The sequence below is a fragment of the Scyliorhinus canicula genome, chromosome 20 (genome assembly GCF_902713615.1).
Source record: "Scyliorhinus canicula chromosome 20, sScyCan1.1, whole genome shotgun sequence".
NCBI classification, from domain to species: Eukaryota; Metazoa; Chordata; class Chondrichthyes; order Carcharhiniformes; family Scyliorhinidae; genus Scyliorhinus; species Scyliorhinus canicula.
In genome coordinates, this window is record NC_052165.1 from 97,427,160 (window position 1) to 97,450,901 (window position 23,742).

General features: G+C 51.8%; 1 protein-coding gene across 1 annotated transcript in view; it reads right to left on the reverse strand.

Moving 5' to 3' along the window:
- Positions 1 to 1,807: 1,807 nt before the first annotated feature.
- LOC119955014 (cardiotrophin-2-like) overlaps positions 1,808 to 23,742 on the reverse strand; it is a 25,006-nt gene continuing 3,071 nt past the window's right edge. Inside the window, exons 2-3 of the mRNA XM_038780818.1 lie at positions 3,817 to 3,912; positions 1,808 to 2,510 (exon numbers count right to left, since the gene is read on the reverse strand). Of these exons, the coding sequence (XP_038636746.1) occupies positions 2,034 to 2,510; positions 3,817 to 3,903 (564 nt within the window). The 5' untranslated portion in view covers positions 3,904 to 3,912 and the 3' untranslated portion in view covers positions 1,808 to 2,033. The remainder of the gene's footprint in view (positions 2,511 to 3,816; positions 3,913 to 23,742) is intronic.

Genomic DNA, 23,742 nt, shown 5'->3' on the forward strand with positions numbered 1-23,742 from the left:
TGCCATGCATGTTCCCCACTCACTCAGCCTGTCCAAATCCCACTGAAGTATCTCTGCCTCCTCCTCACAGCTCACCCTCCCACCCAACTTTGGTCATCTGCAAATTTGGAGATATTACGGGGCCGATTCTCCGAGCCCCGCGCCGGGCCGGAGAATCGCCGCAACCACGCCACGACGCCCCGATGCCAGTGTGCGATTCTCCGACGTTCGGAGAATCGGTGCCATTTGCGCCGGTGCGTTTGGCACGGCGCCGTCCGTGGGTCGCTGGAACCGGCGGGGCCGCCGATTCTCCAGCACGGATGGGCCGAGCGGCCGCACGGATCCGACAGAGTCCCGCCGGCGCCGTTCACCCCTGGTCGCTGCCGGCGGGAACTCTGCGCGAACGGGCAGGGGGGCGGCCTGTGGGGGCGGGGGTAGGGGGCCTCCGATGGGGTCTGGCCCGCGATCGGGGCCCACCAATCGGCAGGCCTCTCTCCCCCCCCCCCCCCCCCCCCCCGGGCTTACAATTGTAGCAACACATCCCTGCTCCTGTACTGTGGCCGGCCCCTGAACACCGACGCCATGTTGAGTCTGGGCCGACGCGCTAAAGAAGTCCCCCGCGCATGCGCAGGTTGGTGCGGCGCACATTTGGCGCTAGGAAAGGAGGCTGGAGCGGCGTGAACCGCTCCAGCGCTGTGCTGGCCCCCTATGGCGGCCAGAACCGGTTGTTCCCGGGCCCGGTTTGCGCCGTCATGAAACGCGACGGAGTTCACAACGGCGCAAACACGTGGGCTCCATATTGGAGAATCGCCCCCTCTGTACCTCATCTGCCATTCATTTACCCACTCCCTCAACTTGTCCAAATCACTCTGAAGGATCTCTGCCTCCTCCTCACAGCTCACCCTCCCACACAACTTGCTGTCATCTGCAAATTTGGAGATATTACATTTTGTTCCCTCGTCCAAATCATTCACAAGTATTGTGAATAGCTGGGGTCTCCCCACCGATCCCTGTGGTACCCCACTAGTCACTGCCTGCCAATTTGAAAAAGATCTGTTAATTCCTACTCTTTGTTTCCTGTCTGCCAACCGGTTTTCTATCCATCTCAGTACACTAGCCTTAATTCCCATGCGCTTTAATTTTACTAATCTCTTATGTGGGACATTGCTGAAAGCCTTATCAAAGTCCAAAAAAACCACATCCACTGGTTATGTGCCCTCTTCACCCACTGCCGCCCTCTGGCTCAACCCTCGGCCTACCATTTTCTAACCACTTCTGAGAGCAAGGCCTCAGGCTTCAACCAATCTTGTGGTTTCACTGGGACATCTGGCAATCTCCCTGCCCCCACCCAGATCTTGGCCACCCTCCGCTCACTGTTTTCCTTGTCATGGTGACCAATGACATGCCTTAGCCTCTTCACTGGGGATGGGGCATTGGGCAGGAAGGGCCCCGACCTTGGCCTAGGTTTAAAGTGGCTGGGCCTATAGATGTTTAGCTCTGTTTCAGCCCTTCCAGTGCACTTTTATTTATAATTAAGGGTGAAGCCCGAGGTTTAGCTGGCCAACTTTGAACATCGGCAATTGTTCCTGTTGGTAATTAAGTGCTAGGTCCGCGACCTTTTGCTATTTTCCCCACCATTCCAATATTTAAATTGTTGGCTATAAGCTAGGCTTCAGGATTTTAGCCAGTTTTTTGCCATCTCATTGCTAATATTCCTATTATATTCCTATTGATAATTAAAGGTTAGGCCTGAGGCCTTTGGCCATTTTTCTTGCTATTTCGATTGTTTAAATGAATGAACTAGACCGCAGGCTTTTGGTCTGTTTTGTTTGCAATTGTCAATTGTTCCTATTGTTTATTACGTGCTAGGCCTGAGGCATTTGACCTTTTCTCCCGCCAATCCAATTATTTACGTTGATGAGTATGAGCTATACCTCAGGCCTTTGGCCAGTTTTATGCCCTTGCCAACCGTTCCTACTGGTAATTGAGTGCTAGGCCTGAGGCCGTTGGTCGTTTTTCCTGCCATTACTATTGTTCACGTTGATGACTCTGAGCTAGGCCTCAGGCTCCAGGTTGTCTTTCAGCCTCTCTAGATCCTCCACCATTCTGCTGATCCAGTTGCTGTAATGGGCAATTATGTGGTAACCCTTGACCTTGGCCTCCCAGTGCGTCATTCCCGGGGTTGGGCTGGGGGATCCATGGTTCCCTCCATCCTCCTCTTCCCCACCCTCTGCCGCTCCACCACCCTGGGCCGGTGAGCCGAGGGAGGACAGGATGAGGCCCAGGTTGGCGACGAGGCCCTCGAGGCCAGTGATAGCGAACTGCAGCTGCTGGTGGAGGTGGTGCCGTGTTTCATTCAGCTCCCGCTGCTCGCCCAGCACCTGGCGCAGACGGGCGGCCAGGTGGAGGCAGGCGGCACGGCGATGGCCAAGGCGGCGTGCATGGTCCCAGTCCTCGTCGGGGGCAACAGGAAGCTGTAGCTTGGAGGCAGGAAGGCCAGGCGGTGGGTCACTGAACCCCTGCAAATCACTCTGCGGGAAGAGGATACAGAGAGAGGGTGAGTACTCACTTCCGAGTTAACATCCAGAAGATCGAAGAGATCAGAGTGCAATCATGGTGTAAATTTACAGCATAGCATCGCATAGATCCCATTCTGAGAATGGAGCCTGTTCAGTGTGTGTGTGAGGGTGGGAGTGGGTGGGGGAGGAGGCGGTGTGGAGGGGGGGGGGGGGGGGGGGGGTTATGGAGGAATCCCTCACTGGCTAACTGAACACGAGGCCCAAAGCAAAGCCTGGGCTTTACCCACTGTGGTGTGACCGTACATGAAGGCAATGCAAGGGTTAATGAAATGCACGCAGACAGCCACTAGAAGGAGCTAGTCCTATGAGTATATAAGGGATGACGCTGAGGCTTGTGGGTCAGAAGATACAGACAGACAGATGAAGGTGGCAGCAGGAGGAATTAGCTAGAGAGAGAGAGCAGTTGTGGGCAGCAAGGTAGCACAGTGGTTAGTGCAATTGCTTCACAGCTCCAGGGTCCCAGGTTCGATTCCCGGCTTGGATCACTGTCCGTGCGGAGTCTGATCGTTCTCCCCGTGTGTACGTGGGTTTCCTCCGGGTGCTCCGGTTTCCTCCCACAGTCCAAAGATGTGCAGGTTAGGTGGATTGGCCGTGATAAATTGCCCCTTAGTGTCCATAATTGTCCTTAGTGTTGGGTGGGGTTACTGGGTTATGGGGATAGGGTGGAGGTGCGGGCTTGGGGTAGGGTGCAGACTCGATGGGCTGAATGGCCTCCTTCTGCACTGTAAATGCTATGTTCTACGTATGATCTTCGTTAGTAGTGCAATATATTTACAGTTTTGTTCGTTAACCAAGCTTTCACTCTTCACTCAACATTACGCATCCAAGCCATCCAGGTAAAGCAAAATAGAGAACACAACACTCACATTTGGGGTGAGATTAGCTAACAGAGCCATAGGTCCAAAATGAAGCCTGGGCCTTGTCCACACTGGGAGTGAGATTGCCCAGAAGGAAATAACAGCAAATTTGGGAAATAATAATACTGGTCCAAACTGTTCTTTCCTTCTCGATGGTTAACTGAGCACTAGGCCCGAAATGAAGCCTGGGCCCTGCCCACACCAGGTGTGAGATCGGTTAACTGAACACTCGTGCCAAAGGGAAGATGGGCTTTTCCTACACTGGGAGTAAGCAGAGGTGCTCTCACACGCACACAGTGCAACAGATTCAAAACTTAGAGACCATAACGGAACAGAAAGAGAGGAGCAATGGTAGTAAGAGGCTGTAATTAATTGTCATATTGAGTAGGCCTGGTACTTACATACACCTCGAGGAGGGAGGATGCCTCTTTGGCTAACCACACCGAGAGATTGTACGTTCGATTAAGGGTAACATTCGATGGGTCCATTTCCTCCACCTGTCATCAATAAAACACTGTGTTAGATACACTGTCCTTTCCCCCTCTGGGACCGGGTGTCATAGTGTGTTAGATACACTGTCCTTTCCCCCTCTGATACCGGGTGTCACAGTGTGTTAGATACACTGTCCTTTCCCCCTCTGGGATAGTGTCACAGTGTGTTAGATACACTGTCCTTTCCCCCTCTGGGACCGGGTGTCACAGTGTGTTAGATACACTGTCCTTTCCCCCTCTGGGATAGTGTCACAGTGTGTTAGATACACTGTCCTTTCCCCCTCTGGGACAGTGTCACTGTGTGTTAGATACACTGTCCTTTCCCCCTCTGATACCGGGTGTCACAGTGTGTTAGATACACTGTCCTTTCCCCCTCTGGGATAGTGTCACAGTGTGTTAGATACACTGTCCTTTCCCCCTCTGGGACAGTGTCACTGTGTGTTAGATACACTGTCCTTTCCCCCTCTGGGACAGTGTCACAGTGTGTTAGATACACTGCCCTTTCCCCCTCTGGGACCGTGTCACAGTGTGTTAGATACACTGTCATTTCCCCCTCTGGGACAGTGTCACAGTGTGTTAGATACACTGTCCTTGCCCCCTCTGGGACCGGGTGTCACAGTGTGTTAGATAGACTGTCCTTTCCCCCTCTGGGACCGGGTGTCACAGTGTGTTAGATACACTGTCCTTTCCCCCTCTGGGACCGGGTGTCACAGTGTGTTAGATGCACTGTCCTTTCCCCCTCTGGGACCGGGTGTCACAGTGTGTTAGATACACTGTCTTTCCACCTCTGGGACAGTGTAACAGTGTGTTAGATACACTGTCCTTTCCCCCCTCTGGGACAGTGTCACAGTGTGTTAGATACACTGTCCTTTCCCCCTCTGGGACAGTGTCACAGTGTGTTAGATACACTGTCCTTTCCCCCTCTGGGATAGTGTCACAGTGTGTTAGATACACTGTCCTTTCCCCCTCTGGGACCGGGTGTCACAGTGCGTTAGGTACACTGTCCTTTCCCCCTCTGGGACAGTGTCACAGTGTGTAAGATACACTGTCCTTTCCCCCGCTGATACCGGGTGTCACAGTGTGTTAGATACACTGTCCTTTCCCCCTCTGGGACAGTGTCACAGTGTGTTAGATACAATGTCCTTTCGCCCTCTGGGACAGTGTTACAGTGTGTTAGATACACTGTCCTTTCCCCCCTCTGGGACAGTGTCACAGTATGTTCGATACACTGTCCTTTCCCCCTCTGGGATAGTGTCACAGTGTGTTAGATACACTGTCCTTTCCCCCTCTGGGACAGTGTCACAGTGTGTTAGATACACTGTCCTTTCCCCCTCTGGGACAGTGTCACAGTGTGTTAGATACACTGTCCTTTCCCCCTCTGGGACAGTGTCACTGTGTGTTAGATACACTGTCCTTTCCCCCTCTGGGACAGTGTCACAGTGTGTTAGATACACTGTCCTTTCCCCCTCTGGGACCGTGTCACAGTGTGTTAGATACACTGTCCTTTCCCCCTCTGGGACAGTGTCACAGTGTGTTAGATACACTGTCCTTGCCCCCTCTGGGACCGGGTGTCACAGTGTGTTAGATACACTGTCCTTTCCCCCTCTGGGACCGGGTATCACAGTGTGTTAGATACACTGACCTTTCCCCATCTGGGACCGGGTGTCACAGTGTGTTAGATACACTGTCCTTTCCCCCTCTGGGACAGTGTCACAGTGTGTTAGATACACTGTCCTTTCCCCCTCTGGGACCGGGTGTCACAGTGTGTTAGATACACTGTCCTTTCCCCCTCTGGGACAGTGTCACAGTGTTAGATACACTGTCCTTTCCCCCTCTGGGACCGGGTGTCACAGTGTGTTAGATACACTGTCCTTTCCCCCTCTGGGGCAGTGTCACAGTGTGTTAGATACACTGTCCTTTCCCCCTCTGGGGCAGTGTCACAGTGTGTTAGATACACTGTCCTTCCCCCCTCTCGGACAGTGTCACAGTGTGTTAGATACACTGTCCTTTCCCCCTCTGGGACAGTGTCACAGTGTGTTAGATACACTGTACTTTCCCCCTCTGGGACCGGGTGTCACAGTGTGTTAGATACACTGTCCTTTCCCCCTCTGGGACCGGGTATCACAGTGTGTTAGATACACTGTCCTTTCCCCCTCTGGGACAGTGTCACAGTGTGTTAGATACACTGTCCTTTCCCCCTCTGGGACCGGGTGTCACAGTGTGTTAGATACACTGTCCTTTCCCCCTCTGGGACTGGGTGTCACAGTGTGTTAGATACACTGTCCTTTCTCCCTCTGGGACAGTGTCACAGTGTGTTAGATATACTGTCCTTTCCCCCTCTGGGACAGTGTCACAGTGTGTTAGATACACTGTCCTTTCCCCCTCTAGGACCGGGTGTCACAATGTGTTAGATACACTGTCTTTTCCCCACTGGGACAGTGTCACAGTGTGTAAGATACACTGTCCTTTCCCCCTCTGTGACCGGGTGTCACAGTGTGTTAGATACACTGTCCTTTCCCCCTCTGGGACAGTGTCACAGTGTGTTAGATATACTGTCCTTTCCCCCTCTGGGACAGTGTCACAGTGTGTTAGATACACTGTCCTTTCCCCCTCTGGGACTGGGTGTCACAGTGTGTTAGATACACTGTCCTTTCCCCCTCTGGGACCGGGTGTCACAGTGTGTTAGATACACTGTCCTTTCCCCCTCTGGGGCAGTGACACAGTGTGTTAGATACACTGTCCTTTTTGGGCAGCACGGTTGCATGGTGGTTAGCATAAATGCTTCACAGCTCCAGGGTCCCAGCTTCGATTCCCGGCTGGGTAACTTTCTGTGCGGAGTCTGCACGTCCTCCTCGTGTGTGTGTGGGTTTCCTCCGGGTGCTCCGGTTTCCTCCCGCAGTCCAAAGATGTGTGGGTTAGGTGGATTGCCATGATAAATTGCCCGTTGTGTCCTAAAAGTAAGGTTAATGGTGGTTGTTGGGTTACAGGGAGAGGGTGGATTCGTGGGTTTGACTAGGGTGATCATCGCTCGGCACAACATCGAGGGCCGAAGGGCCTGTTCTGTGCTGCACTGTTCTATTCTATTCTATTCTTTCCCCCTCTGGGACAGTGTCACAGTGTGTTAGATACACTGTCCTTTCCCTCTCTGGGACAGTGTCACAGTGTGTTAGATACACTGTCCTTTCCCCCTCTGGGACTGGGTGTCACAGTGTGTTAGATACACTGTCCTTTCCCCCTCTGGGACAGTGTTACAGTGTGTTAGATACATTGTCCTTTCCCCCTCTGGGACAGTGTCACAGTGTGTTAGATACACTGTCCTTTCCCCCTCTGGGACAGTGTCACAGTGTGTTAGATACACTGTCCTTTCCCTCTCTGGGACCGGGTGTCACAGTGTGTTAGATACACTGTCCTTTCCCCCTCTGGGGCAGTGTCACAGTGTGTTAGATACACTGTCCTTTCTCCCTCTGGGACCGGGTGTCACAGTGTGTTAGATACACTGTCCTTTCCCCCTCTGGGACAGTGTCACAGTGTGTTAGATACACTGTCCTTTCCCCTCTGGGACAGTGTCACAGTGTGTTAGATACACTGTCCTTTCCCCCTTTGGGACTGGGTGTCACAGTGTGTTAGATACACTGTCCTTTCCCCCTCTGGGACAGTGTCACAGTGTGTTAGATACACTGTCCTTTCCCCCTCTGGGACAGTGTCACAGTGTGTTAGATCTGCTGGCACCATGGCTAGCTCTGCTGTACAGAAGGGCGGGAAAAAGACTGGCAGGGCTATAGGCATAGGGGATTCAATTGTAAGGGGAGTGGACAGGCGTTTCTGTGGTCGAAAACGAGACTCCCGAATGGTATGTTGCCTCCCGGGTGCTCGGGTTAGGGATGTCTCCGATCGGCTGCAGGACATACTGAAGGGGGAGGGTGAACAGCCAGTTGTCGTGGTGCATATAGGCACCAACGATATAGGTAAAAAAAGGGATGAGGTCCTACAATCGGAATTTAGGAGATAAGTTAAAAGTAGGACCTCAAAGGTAGTAATCTCAGGATTGCTACCAGTGCCACGGGACAGTCAGAGTAGAAATTCAAGAATAGTCAGAATGAATACGTGGCTTGAGAGATGGTGCAGGAGGGAGGGGTTCATATTTTTGGGACATTGGAACCGGTTCTGGGGGCGGTGGGACCATTACAAACCGGATGGTCTACACCTGGGCAGGACTAGAACCAATGTCCTAGGGGGTGCTTTTGCTAACACTGCTGGGGAGGTTTTAAACTAATGTGGCAGGGGGATGGGAACCAGATTAGGAAGTTAGAGGTCAGTAAAGAAGCAGCAACTAAAGCCAGTAAGGTACGAGACAATAAACTCAATGTGACTAAGGGGAAGAGTGGACAGGGAAGAGATGATGAACGTAAAGGTGGTCTGAGGTGCATTTGCTTTAATGCGAGAAGTGTAGCAGGTAAGGCAGATGAACTTAGGGCTTGGATCAGTACCTGGGAATATGATGCTATTGGTATTACTGAGACTTGGTTGAGGGAAGGGCAGGACTGGCAACTGAATATCCCAGGGTATAGATGCTTCAGGAGGGATAGAGAGGGAGGTAGAAGGGGTGGAGGAGTTGCGTTACTCGTCAGAGATGATATCACAGCTGTGATTAAGGAGGGCACGATGGAGGATTCGAGTACTGAGGCAATATGGATAGAGCTGAGAAATAGGAAGGGTGCAGTAACATTGTTGGGACTTGACTACAGGCCTCCCAAAAGCGAGCATGAAGTAGAGGTACAAATATGAAGACAGATTATAGAAAAATGTCAGAGCAATAGGGTGGTTGTGATGGGAGATTTTAACTTCCCCAACATTGAATGGGATTCGTGTAGTGTTGGAGGCGTAGATGGAGCAGAGTTTGTAAGGAGCATCCAGGAGAGTTTTTTAGAGCAGTATGTAAATAGTCCAACTCGGGAAGGGGCCATACTGGACCTGGTATTGGGGAACGATCCCAGCCAGGTGGTTGATGTTTCAGTCGGTGATTACTTTGGGAATAGCGATCACAATTCCGTAAGTTTTAGAATACTCATGGACAACGACAGGAGTGGTCCGAAAGGAAGAGTGCTAAATTGGGGAAAGGCAGAGTATAACAAAATTCGGCAGGAGCTAGGGAATGTGGATTGGAAGCAGCTGTTTAAGGGTAAATCTACATTTGAAATGTGGAAGTCTTTTAAGGAAAGGTTGATTAGAGTGCAGGACAGACATGTTCCTGTGAAAATGAAAGATAGAAATGGCAAGATTAGGGAACCATGGATGACGGGTGAAATTGTGAGACGAGCTAAGATGAAAAAGGAAGCATACATAGGATCGAGGCAACTCAAAACTGATGAATCTTTGGAGGAATATTGGGAAAGTAGGACGAATCTCAAACGCGCAATAAAGAGGGCTAAAAGGGGTCATGAAATATCTTTGGCTAACAGGATTAAGGAAAATCCCAAAGCCTTTTATTCGTATGTAAGGAGCAAGAGGGTAACTAGAGAAAGGATTGGCCCACTCAAAGACAAAAGAGGAAATTTATGCGTGGACTCAAAGGAAATGGGTGAGATTCTTAATGAGTACTTTGCATCGGTATTCACAAAGGAGAGGGACAAGATGGATGTTGAGGCTAGGGATGGATGTTTAAATACTCTCGGTCAAGTTGTCATACGGAAGGGGGAAGTTTTGGGTATTCTGAAAGACATTAAGGTGGACAAGTCCCCAGGACCGGATGGGATCTATCCCAGGTTACTGAGGGAAGCGAGGGTCGAAATAGCTGGGGCCTTAACAGATATCTTTGCAGCATCCTTGAGCACGGGTGAGGTCCCGGAGGACTGGAGAATTGCTAATGTTGTCCCTTTGTTTAAGAAGGGTAGCAGGGATAATCCAGGGAATTATAGACCTGTGAGCTTGACGTCAGTGGTAGGCAAACTGTTGGAGAAGATACTGAGGGATAGGATCTATTCACATCTGGAAGAAAATAGACTTATCAGTGATAGGCAGCATGGTTTTGTGCAGGGAAGGTCATGTCTTACAAACCTAATAGAATTCTTTGAGGAAGTGACAAAGTTAATTGATGAGGGAAGGCCTGTAGATGTCGTATACATGGACTTTAGTAAGGCGTTTGATAAGGTTTCCCATGGCAGGTTGATGGAAAAAGTGAAGTAGTATGGGGTTCAGGGTGTACTAGCTAGATGGATAAAGAACTGGCTGGGCAACAGGAGACAGAGAGTAGTGGTGGAAGGGAGTGTCTCAAAATGGAGAAGGGTGACTAGTGGTGTTCCACAGGGATCCGTGCTCGGACCACTGCTGTTTGTGATCTATATAAATGACCTGGAGGAAGGTATAGGTGGTCTGATTAGCAAGTTTGCAGATGATACTAAGATTGGTGGAGTTGCAGATAGCGAGGAGGACTGTCAGAGAATACAACAAAATATAGATAGATTGGAGAGTTGGGCAGAGAAATGGCAGATGGAGTTCAATCCAGGCAAATGCGAGGTGATGCATTTTGGAAGATCAAATTCAAGAGCGGACTATATGGTCAATGGAAGGGTCTTGGGGGAAATTGATGTGCAGAGAGATCTGGGAGTTCAGGTCCATTGTACCCTGAAGGTGGCAACGCAGGTTGATAGAGTGGTCAAGAAGGCATACAGCATGCTTGCCTTCATCGGACGGGGTATTGAGTACAAGAGTTGGCAGGTCATGTTACAGTTGTATAGGACTTTGGTTCGGCCACATTTGGAATACTGCGTGCAGTTCTGGTCGCCACATTACCAGAAGGATGTGGATGCCTTGGAGAGGGTGCAGAGGAGGTTCACCAGGATGTTGCCTGGTATGGAGGGTGCTAGCTATGAAGAAAGGTTGAGTAGATTAGGATTGTTTTCGTTGGAAAGATGGAGGTTGAGGGGGGACCTAATTGAGGTCTACAAAATTATGAGAGGTATGGACAGGGTGGATAGCAACAAGCTTTTCCCAAGAGTGGGGGTGTCAGTTACAAGGGGTCACGATTTCAAGGTGAGAGGGGGAAAGTTTAAGGGAGATGTGCGTGGAAAGTTTTTTACGCAGAGGGTGGTGGGTGCCTGGCACGCTTTACCAGCGGAGGTGGTAGAGGCGGGCATGATAGCATCATTTAAGAAGCATCTAGACAGGTATATGAACGGGCGGGAACAGAGGGAAGTAGACCTTGGAAAATAGGAGACAGGTTTAGATAAAGGATCTGAATCGGCGCAGGCTGGGAGGGCCGAAGGGCCTGTTCCTGTGCTGTAATTTTCTTTGTTCTTTGTTCTCTTTGATACCTGGGAACCCCACCACCTGGAGAGAGGGGGAGACAAAGAGAGATGGAGAGAGTGTGGGAGAGAGACAGTGAAAGAGAGACAGAAAAGGGGAAAGACTGAGTGAGATAGGGACAGACAGAGAGGAAGGGACCGAGAGAGAGAGAGAGAGGGACAGAAAGAGAGGCAGAGAGAGGGACACAGAGACAGAAATAGAGGCAGAACAAATACAAAGGTAGGGACAGAGAGAGAAAGAGATCGGGGGAAAGAGAGAGAGGGAGAGATATGGAGAGTGATGGAGAGGCAGAAAGAGAGACAGAAATAGATAGACAGAGAGAGGGAGAGTGAGAGATAAAGAGACAGAGAGACAGAAAGGTGAGACAGGGAATAAATGCAGCGAGACCTGGACAATATCAGGCTTGAGCCGACGTGGCAAGTTTCACTCCCGCCACATAAGTGCCAGGTAATGACCATCGCCAACCAGAGAGAATCTAACCACCACCCCTTGACATTCAATGGCATTACCATCACTGAATCCCCCACAATCAACATCCTGGGGGTTACCAGTGAACAGAAGCTGAACTGGACCCAGCCACATTAATACTGTGGCTACCAGGACAGGTCAGAGGCTGGGAATCCTGCGGAGAGTAACTCACCTCCTGACCCCCTCCCAAAGCCTGTCCACCATCTACAAGGACACAAGTCAGGAGTGTGTTGGGATAGTCTCCACTTGCCTGGATGAGTGGCGGCTCCAACAACACTCGAGAAGCTCAACACCATCCAGGACAAAGCAGCCCCGCTCGATCGACACCCCACCCCACAGACATTCACTCCCTCCAACACCAACACACAGCAGCAGCCGTGTGTACCGTCTACAAGATGCTCTGCAGCGATTGGCCAAGGCTCCTTCGACAGCACCTTCCAAACCCTCCACCTCTACCATCCAGAGGGACAAGGGGCAGCAGATACCTGGGAACCCCACCACCTGGAGGTTCCCCTCCCAGTCACTCACCGCCCCGATTGGGAAATATATCGGCAGTTCCTTCACTGTCGCTGGGGCAACAACCTGGAACTCCCTCCCTAACAGCACAGTGGGTGTACCTACACCTCAAGGACTGCAGCATTTCAAGATGGCGGCTCACCCACCACCTGCTCAAGGGGCAATTAGGGTTGGGCAATAAATTCTGGGCCCGACCATCGTGTGTATGGATTACAATGTGTTCGATCTGCTGTCCTCGCCACGATTGGGTCCGGCTAGAGATACAGACAGCAAGACTGAAGGTTGATGGGAAACTGCACCGTGCCGAAACAGGAATGACAGGACGATAGCAGGAAGGTAACAGATACATGGAGAGATAGAGAAAGATGGAGAGTGTGAAAGGCACAGGAGGCAGAGGGAGAGTGAAAGAGAGAATGTGAGGGAGAAACGGACAGTTAGAAAGACAGAGAGAAACGCACGCAAAGAGAGTGAGGGACACACAGAGTGGGACTGAGAGAGAGAGAGAGAGAGAGTGACAGAGAGCAACACGCAGAAAGAGAGACAGACACGCAGGGAGAGGAACTGAGAGACAGGAAGAAAGAGAGAGAAGCGAGGGAGTGACAGAGAGAGACATGCAGAAAGAGAGAGAGAGAGAGGGACTGAGAGGGAGAGAGAGAAAGAAGGAGAGAGAAAGAGACAGAGACAGAAAGTGAGAGGGAGTGACAGAGAGAGAGAGAGAGAGAGACAGAGAGAAAGGCACACAGACAAAGAGGGTGAATCTAATCAAAAGAAAGCACAGTTGGTTCTGAGTGGGATTAGGGGGCGTTGCTCCTGTGCTCCGCTTTTTAACAGCATTCTCTCTCTCTCACTATATTGATGGGGTTGTTCCTGTGCTCCGTATCTAACGGCACTCTCTCTCTCGCTATATTAATGGGGTTGTTCCTGTGCTCCGTATCTAATGGCACTCTCTCTCTCTCTTTCTCGCTATATTAATGGGGTTGTTGTGGCTCTGTATCTAACGGCACTCTCTCTCTCTCTCACTATATTGATGGGGTTGTTCCTCTGCTCCGTATCTAACGGCACTCTCTCTCTTTCTCGCTATATTAATGGGGTTGTTGTGGCTCTGTATCTAACGGCACTCTCTCTCTCTCTCGCTATATTGATGGGGTTGTTCCTCTGCTCCGTATCTAACGGCACTCTCTCTCTTTCTCGCTATATTAATGGGGTTGTTGTGGCTCTGTATCTAACGGCACTCTCTCTCTCTCTCGCTATATTGATGGGGTTGTTCCTCTGCTCCGTATCTAACGGCACTCTCTCTCTTTCTCGCTATATTAATGGGGTTGTTCCTGTGCTCCGTATCTGAACATAGAACAGTACAGCACAGAACAGGCCCTTCGGCCCTCGATGTTGTGCCGATCAATGATCACCCTACTTAAACCCACGTAACCCGTATACCCGTAACCCAACAATCCCCCCATTAACCTTACACTACGGGCAATTTAGCATGGCCAATCCACCTAACCCGCACATCTTTGGACTGTGGGAGGAAACCGGAGCACCCGGAGGAAACCCACGCACACACGGGGAGGACGTGCAGACTCCACACAGACAGTGACCCAGCCGGGAATCGAACCTGGGACCCTGGAGCTGTGAAGCATTGATGCTAACCACCATGCTACCGTGAGGCCCCATCTAACGGCACTCTCTCACTCGCTATATTAATGGGGCTGTTCCTGTGCTCCATATATAACGGCACTCTCTCTCTCTCTCTCTCTCGCTATATTGATGGGGTTGTTCTTGTGTTCTGTATCTAACGGCACTCTCTCTCTCTCGCTATATTAATGGGGATGTGCCTGTGCTCCGTATCTAACGGCACTCTCTCTCTCGCCATATTGATCGGGTAGTTCTTGTGCTCTGTATCTACCGCCATTCTCTCTCTTTCGCTATATTAATGGGGTTGTTCTTGTGCTCCGTATCTAACGGCACTCTCTCTCTCTCTCTCGCTATATTAATGGGGTTGTGCCTGTGCTCCATATCTAATGGCACTCTCTCTCTCGCTATATTGATGGGGTTGTTCCTGTGCTCCGTATCTAACGGCACTCTCTCTCTCTCTCTCTCTCTTTCTCTCTCGCTATATTGATGGGGTTGTTCCTGTGCTCCGTATCTAACGGCACTCTCTCTCTCTCTCGCTATATTGATGGGGTTGTTCCTGTGCTCTGTGTCTAACGGCACTCTCTCTCTCTCTCCCTATATTAATGGGGTTGTTCCTGTGCTCCGTATCTAATGGCACTCTCTCTCTCTCTCTCGCTATATTGATGGGGTTGTTCCTGTGCTCCGTATCTAACGGCACTCTCTCTCTCGCTATATTAATGGGGCTGTTCCTCTGCTCCGTATCTAACGGCACTCTCTCTCTCGCTATATTAATGGGGCTGTTCCTCTGCTCCGTATCTAACGGCACTCTCTCTCGCTATATTGATGGGGTTGTTCCTGTGTTCCGTATCTAATGGCACTCTCTCTTTCTATATTGATGGGGTTGTTCCTGTGCTCTGTATCTAACGGCACTCTCTCTCTCGCTATATTAATGGGGCTGTTCCTCTGCTCCGTATCTAACGGCACTCTCTCTCGCTATATTGATGGGGATGTTCCTGTGCTCTGTATCTAACGGCACTCTCTCTCTCTCTCGCTATATTAATGGGGTTGTCCGTGTGCTCCGTATCTAACGGCACTCTCTCTCTCGCTATATTAATGGGGTTGTTCCTGTGCTCCGGATCAAATGGCACTCTCTCTTGCTATATTAATGGGGTTGTTCCTGTGCTCCGTATCTAACGGCACTCTCCCTCTCGCTATATTAATGGGGCTGTTCCTCTGCTCCGTATCTAACGGCACTCTCTCTCTCTCTCGCTATATTAATGGGGTTGTTCCTGTGCTCCGTATCTAACGGCACTCTCTCTCTCTCTCTCTCTCGCTATATTATGGGGTTGTTCCTGTGCTCCGTATCTAACGGCACTCTCTCTCTCTCTCTCTCTCTCTCTCGCTATATTAATGGGGTTGTTCCTGTGCTCCGTATCTAACGGCACTCTCTCTCTCTCTCTCTCGCTATATTAATGGGGTTGTTCCTGTGCTCTGTATCTAACAGCACTCTCTCTCTCTCTCTCTCGCTATATTAATGGGGTTGTTCCTGTGCTCCGTATCTAACGGCACTCTCTCTCTCTGTCTCGCTATATTAATGGGGTTGTTCCTGTGCTCCGTATCTAACGGCACTCTCTCTCTCTCTCTCGCTATATTAATGGGGTTGTTCCTGTGCTCTGTATCTAACGGCACTCTCTCTCTCTCTCTCTCGCTACATTGATAGAGTTGTTTTTGTGCTCCGTATCTAACGGCACTCTCTCTCTCTGTCTCTCTCGCTATATTGATAGTTGTTTGTGTGCTCCGTATCTAACGGCACTCTCTCTCTCGCTATATTAAAGGGGTTGTTCCTGTGCTCCGTATCTAACGGCACTCTCTCTCTCTCTCTCTCTCTCTCGCTATATTAATGGGGTTGCTCCTGTGCTCCGTATCTAACGGCACTCTCTCTCTCTCTCTCATTATATTAATGGGGTTGTTTCTGTGCTCCGTATCTAACGGCACTCTCTCTCTCGCTATATTAATGGGGTTGTTCCTGTGCTCCGTATCTAACGGCACTCTCTCTCTCTCTCTCTCTCTCTCGCTATATTAATGGGGTTGCTCCTGTGCTCCGTATCTAACGGCACCCTCTCTCTCTCTCTCTCGCTATATTAATGGGGTTGTTCCTGTGCTCCGTATCTAACGGCACTCTCTCTCTCTCTCTCGCTATATTAATGGGGTTGTTCCTGTGCTCCGTATCTAACGGCACTCTCTCTCTCTCTCTCTCTCTCGCTATATTAATGGGGTTGCTCCTGTGCTCCGTATCTAACGGCACTCTCTCTCTCTCTCTCTCTCTCGCTATATTAATGGGGTTGTTCCTGTGCTCTGTATCTAACGGCACTCTCTCTCTCTCTCTCTCTCGCTATATTGATAGAGTTGTTTTTGTGCTCCGTATCTAACGGCACTCTCTCTCCCTCTCTCGCTATATTGATAGAGTTGTTTTTGTGCTCTGTATCTAACGGCACTCTCTCTCTCTCTCTCTCTCTCTCTCGCTATATTAATGGGGTTGTTCCTGTGCTCCGTATCTAACGGCACTCTCTCTCTCTCGCTATATTAATGGGGTTGTTCCTGTGCTCCGTATCTAACGGCACTCTCTCTCTCTCGCTATATTAATGGGGTTGTTCCTGTGCTCCGTATCTAACGGCACTCTCTCTCTCTCGCTATATTAATGGGGTTGTTCCTGTGCTCCGTATCTAACGGCACTCTCTCTCTCTCTCTCTCTCTCTCTCCCTCTCGCTATATTAATGGGGTTGTTCCTGTGCTCCGTATCTAACGGCACTCTCTCTCTCTCTCTCCCTCTCGCTATATTAATGGGGTTGTTCCTGTGCTCCGTATCTAACGGCACTCTCTCTCTCACTCTTGCTATTTCGAGCCCCAGTGGGGAACGCCATCCCAAGGCCACACTTACTGTCATTTTCATAACTGAGGGGTCCAACGCATCCTGGGACCTCCACCAACTCACCTTTTGGGGCATTCCCCTCTCCCCCCCCCCCCCCCCCCCCCCGCCCACCCACCGCACCCCACCACATACAGGCATGACACCCACCCCCAATGCTGGCAAAATGCCTACTTGCCGATATAGCACAGCCAGTCTGGTACCCTTGCAGTGCCCCTGACAGCCTGGCAGTGCCACAGAGACACCCTCAATAGCCTAAACCTGCTTTCTCCCCGTAGCCTTTGATCCCATTCTCCCCAAGTCTATATCCAGCCGCCTCTTGAATATATTCAAAGTTTTAGCATCAACTACTTCCTGTGGTAATGAATTCCACAGGCTCACCACTCTTTGGGTGAAGAAATATCTCCTAATCTCTGTCTGAAATGGTTAACCCTGAATCCTCAGGCTGTAAGCCCTCGTTCTGGACACACCCTGCATCTTCCCTGCATCTACCCTCTCTCGTCCTGTTAGAATTTTAATAATAATAATAATAATAATCGCTTATTGTCACATGTAGGTTTCAATGAAGTTACTGTGAAAATCCCCTAGTCGCCATATTCTGGCACCTGTTTGGGGAGGCTGGTACGGGAATTGAACCCACGCTGCTGGCTTGTTCTGCATTACAACCTCACTGTGTCATACCAGCCCCTTAATTGTATAAAGTCTCTATCAGATTCCCCCCTCATTCTTCTGAACTCCAGCGAGAACAATCCCAACCGAGTCAATCTCTACCTCGTACGTCAGTCCCGCCATCCCTGGAATCAGTCTGGTAAACCTTCGCTGCTCCTCCCTCGAGAGCAAGAACATCCTTCCTCAGAGAAGGAGACCAAAACTGCACTCAATACTCCAGGTGCGGCCTCACCAAGGCCCTGTACAATTGCAGCAACACATCCCTGCTTCTATACTCGAATCCTCTCACAATGAAGGCCAACATACCATTAGCCTTCTTTACCGCCTGCTGCACCTCCATGCTTACCTTCAGCGACTGGTGCACAAGGACATCCAGGTCCCGCTGCACACTCCCCTCTCCCAATTTACAACCATTCAGGTAGTAATCTGCCTTCCTGTTTTTGCTTCCAAAATGAATAACCTCACACTTATCCAAATTATACTGCATCTGCCATTGATTTTCCCACTCGCCCAACCTGGCCAGATCTTGCTGCAGGCTACATACATAGATACATGGAAGATCGGAGCAGGAGGAGTCCTTTTGGCCAGCGATAGGCCGAAGTCCCGCCGCTGACAGGCCTCTCCCGCCGGCGGGAATCAAAGCACGTTTGATGTCGGTGGGATTGGCGGCGCGGGAGGGCGCCAGGGTCCTGGGAGGGGCGCCGGACGATCTGACCCCGGGGGGTGCCCCCGAGGTGGCCTGGCCCGCGATCAGGGCCCACCGATCGGCGGGCAGAACTGTGCCATGGGGGCACTCCTTTTCTTCTGCCCCACCTTGGCCTTCACCATGGCGGAGGCGGAAGAGACCCCCCCTCTCCCCTGCACATGCGCCGGTATGACGTCAGCAACCGCTGACGCACCGCCGCATGCACGGACTTCCGCCGGCCGGCGAAGGCCTTTCGGCCCCGGCTGGCGGGGCGCCAAAGGCCGTTTATGCCGGCAGGCAGAGCGGGAGCCACTCCGGCCCGACTGGGACCCCCGGCCCCGCCGGGTAGGGGAGAATCCTGGCCCTGGTCCTGGACACACCCATCATTGGTAACTTCTTCCCTGCCTCTACCCTGTCCAGTCCTGTTAGAATCTATGAGATTCTCCCCTCATTCTCTGCATCCTCGTCACAGTTCACCCTCCCACCCAACTTGGTATCAGCTGCAAACTTTGGGATGTTACACCCAAATCATTAATATATATTGTGAATAGCTGGGGGTCCCAGCACCGATCCCTGTGGTACCCCGCTGGTTACTGCCTACCAATGTGAAAAGGACCCATTAATTCTTACTCTTTGTCGCCCTCCTGTGAACAATCTTAGAGTCAGAACTTGTGGGTGGGTCTGAGATAGACTGATGGAGGCAAAGACAGAGAGACAGAGAGAGTGAGAGAGGAGGAGACAAAGAGAGATGGAGAGAGTGTGGGAGAGAGACAGTGAGAGAGACAGAAAAGGGTAAAGACTGAGTGAGATAGGGACAGATACAGAGGAAGGGGCCAAGAGAGAGAGAGAGAGGGACAGAGAGAGAGGGACAGAGAGAGAGAGAGAGAGAGAGGGACAGAGAGAGGGACACAGAAAGACAGAAATAGAGACAGAGAGAGGGACAGAAAAGGGGAAAGACTGAGTGAGATAGGGACAGATACAGAAGAAGGGACCGAGACAGAGAGACAGAGAGAGGGACACAGAAAGACAGAAATAGAGACAGAGAGAGGGACAGAAAAGGGGAAAGACTGAGTGAGATAGGGACAGATACAGAGGAAGGGACCGAGAAAGAGAGAGGGACAGAGAGAGAGAGAGAGAGAGAGAGGGACAGAGAGAGGGACACAGAAAGACAGAAATAGAGACAGAACAAATACAAAGGTAGACAGAGAGAGAAAGAGATCGGGGGAAAGAGAGAGAGGGAGAGAGATATGGAGAGTGATGGAGAGGCAGAAAGAGAGACTGAAATAGATAGACAGAGAGAGGGAGTGTGAGAGATAAAGAGACAGAGACAGAAAGGTGAGACAGGGAATAAATGCAGCGAGACCTGGACAATATCAGGCTTGAGCCGACGTGGCAAGTTTCACTCCCGCCACATAAGTGCCAGGTAATGACCATCGCCAACCAGAGAGAATCTAACCACCACCCCTTGACATTCAATGGCATTACCATCACTGAATCCCCCACAATCACCATCCTGGGGGTTACCAGTGAACAGAAACTGAACTGGACCCAGCCACATTAATACTGTGGCTCTCAGAGCAGGTCAGAGGCTGGGAATCCTGCGGAGAGTAACTCACCTCCTGACTCCCCCCAAAGCCTGTCCACCATCGACAAGGACACAAGTCAGGAGTGTGATGGGATAGTCTCCACTTGCCTGGATGAGTGGCGGCTCCAACAACACTCAAGAAGCTCAACACCATTCAGTCCAAAGCAGCCCCGCTTTATTGCTCCTCCTTCCATAAACATTAATTCCCTCCATCACGATGAACAGTGGCAGCCGTGTGTCCCATCTTCAAGCTGCACTGCAGTAACTCACCAAGGTTCCTTCGGCAGCTCCTTCCAAACAGATAACCACTACCATCTAGAAGGACAAGGGCAGCAGATACCTGGGAACCCCACCACCTGGAGGTTTCCCTCCAAGTCACTCAACGCCCCGACTGGGAAATATATCGTCCGTTCCTTCACTGTCACTGGGGCAACATCCTGGAACTCCCTCCCTAACAGCACGGTGGGTGTGCCTACACCCCAAGGACTGTAGCGTTTCAAGATGGCGGATCACCCACCACCTCCTGACGGGCAACTAGGGAGGGGCAATAAATGCAGGGCCCGGCCAACGACGCACACATCCTGTGGAATGAATTTTTAAAAAGCGAGAGAGCGAGAGGGAAAGTGACAGAGAGATATAGAGAGGGAATGAGACACAGAGAGAGGGAATTATATATAGATAGAGGGATATAGAGAGGGAATGAGACACAGAGAGAGGGAATTATATATAGATAGAGGGATATAGAGAGGGAATGAGACACAGAGAGAGGGAATTATATATAGATAGAGGGATATAGAGAGGGAATGAGACACAGAGAGAGGGAATTATATATAGACAGAGGAATATAGAGAGGGAATGAGACACAGAGAGAGGGAATTATATATAGATAGAGGGATATAGAGAGGGAATAAGACTGAGCGACAAAGATATACAGAGAGAGGGATTATAGAGATGGAAGGAAACAAAGAGAGAGGGATATAGAGAAGGATTGAAACATACAAAGAGGGATATCATAAACTTTACGGTGCAGAAGGAGGCCACTCGGCCCATCGAGTTTGCACCGACCCTTGGAAAGAGGACCCAACATCAGCCCACACCTCCACCCTGTCCCTATAACACCGTATACCCACTTTATATTTTGGACACTAAGGGCAATTTAGCATGGCCGATCCACCGCATGGCCGATCCACCGCATGGCCTGTCCACCGCATGGCCGATCCACCGCATGGCCTGTCCACCGCATGGCCGATCCACCGCATGGCCGATCCACCGCATGGCCAATCCACCACATGGCCCATCCACCGCATGGCCGATCCACCGCATGGCCGATCGAGGCCAATCCACCGCATGGCCTGTCCACCGCATGGCCTGTCCACCGCATGGCCCATCCACCGCATGGCCAATCCACCGCATGGCCCATCCACCGCATGGCCAATCCACCGCATGGCCTGTCCACCGCATGGCCAATCCACCGCATGGCCGATCCACCGCATGGCCCATCCACCGCATGGCCTGTCCACCACATGGCCAATCCACCGCATGGCCGATCCACCGCATGGCCCATCCACCGCATGGCCTGTCCACCGCATGGCCAATCCACCGCATGGCCGATCCACCGCATGGCCCATCCACCGCATGGCCTGTCCACCACATGGCCCATCCACCGCATGGCCCATCCACCGCATGGCCTGTCCACCGCATGGCCGATCCACCGCATGGCCTGTCCACTGCATGGCCAATCCACCGCATGGCCCATCCACCGCATGGCCCATCCACCGCATGGCCGATCCACCGCATGGCCCATCCACCGCATGGCCAATCCACCGCATGGCCAATCCACCGCATGGCCCATCCACCGCATGGCCAATCCACCGCATGGCCCATCCACCGCATGGCCAATCCACCGCATGGCCGATCCACCGCATGGCCAATCCACCGCATGGCCGATCCACCGCATGGCCAATCCACCGCATGGCCGATCCACCGCATGGCTGATCCACCGCATGGCCTGTCCACCGCATGGCCAATCCACCGCATGGCCGATCCACCGCATGGCCGATCCACCGCATGGCCTGTCCACCGCATGGCCAATCCACCGCATGGCCGATCCACCGCATGGCCGATCCACCGCATGGCCTGTCCACCACATGGCCCATCCACTGCATGGCCAATCCACCGCATGGCCTGTCCACCGCATGGCCGATCCACTGCATGGCCAATCCACCGCATGGCCTGTCCACCGCATGGCCAATCCACCGCATGGCCGATCCACCGCATGGCCAATCCACCGCATGGCCGATCCACCGCATGGCCAATCCACTGCATGGCCAATCCACCGCATGGCCAATCCACCGCATGGCCAATCCACCGCATGGCCAATCCACCGCATGGCCGATCCACCGCATGGCCAATCCACCGCATGGCCAATCCACCGCATGGCCGATCCACCGCATGGCCGATCCACCGCATGGCCAATCCACCGCATGGCTAACCCACCGCATGGCCGATCCACCGCATGGCCCATCCACTGCATGGCCCATCCACCGCATGGCCCATCCACCGCATGGCCCATCCACTGCATGGCCCATCCACTGCATGGCCTATCCACCGCATGGCCGATCCACCGCATGGCCAATCCACCGCATGGCTGATCCACCGCATGGCCGATCCACCGCATATCCGATCCACCGCATGGCCAATCCACCGCATGGCCGATCCACCGCATGGCCAATCCACGCATGGCCAATCCACCGCATGGCCGATCCACCGCATGGCCCATCCACTGCATGGCCCATCCACTGCATGGCCTATCCACCGCATGGCCCATCCATCGCATGGCCGATCCACCGCATGGCCCATCCACCGCATGGCCAATCCACCGCATGGCCTGTCCACCGCATGGCCGATCCACCGCATGGCCGATCCACCGCATGGCCCATCCACCGCATGGCCAATCCACCGCATGGCCGATCCACCGCATGGCCAATCCACCGCATGGCCCATCCACCGCATGGCCAATCCACCGCATGGCCCATCCACCGCATGGCCCATCCACTGCATGGCCGATCCACCGCATGGCCTGTCCACCACATGGCCGATCCACCGCATGGCCAATCCACCGCATGGCCTGTCCACCGCATGGCCTGTCCACCGCATGGCCTGTCCACCGCATGGCCCATCCACCGCATGGCCCATCCACCGCATGGCCTGTCCACCGCATGGCCCATCCACCGCATGGCCCATCCACCGCATGGCCTGTCCACCGCATGGCCAATCCACCGCATGGCCAATCCACCGCATGGCCAATCCACCGCATGGCCTGTCCACCGCATGGCTAACCCACCGCATGGCCGATCCACCGCATGGCCCATCCAACTAACACCTTTGGACTGTGGGAGGAAACTGGAGCACCCGGAGGAAACCCACGCAGACATGGGGAGAACGTGCAGACTCCGCACAGACAGTGACGCGAGGCCGGAATTGAACCTGGGTCCCTGGAGCTGTGAGGCAGCAGTGCTAACCACTGTGCCACCATGCCGCACGTCTAGAGAGGGAATGAGACAGAGAGAGAGGGGCAGCAGAGAGATAGACAGATAGATAGACAGATAGATAGACAGCTAGATAGACAGATAGAAAGATAGATAGACAGATAGATAGACAGATAGATAGACAGATAGAAAGATAGATAGATTGATAGACAGATAGATAGATAGATAGTTTGATAGACGGAGAGATAGATAGGTAGATAGATAGATAGATAGATAGATAGATAGATAGATAGATAGATAGATAGATTGATAGACAGAGAGATAGATAGATAGATAGATAGATAGATAGATAGATAGATAGATAGATAGATAGATAGATAGATAGACAGAGAGATAGATAGATAGATAGATGGATAGACAGATAGATAGACAGATAGATAGATAGATAGACAGATAGATAGACAGATAGATAGACAGATAGATACATAGATAGACAGATAGATGACAGATAGATAGATAGATAGACAGAGAGATAGATAGATAGATAGATAGACAGATAGATACATAGATAGACAGATAGATGACA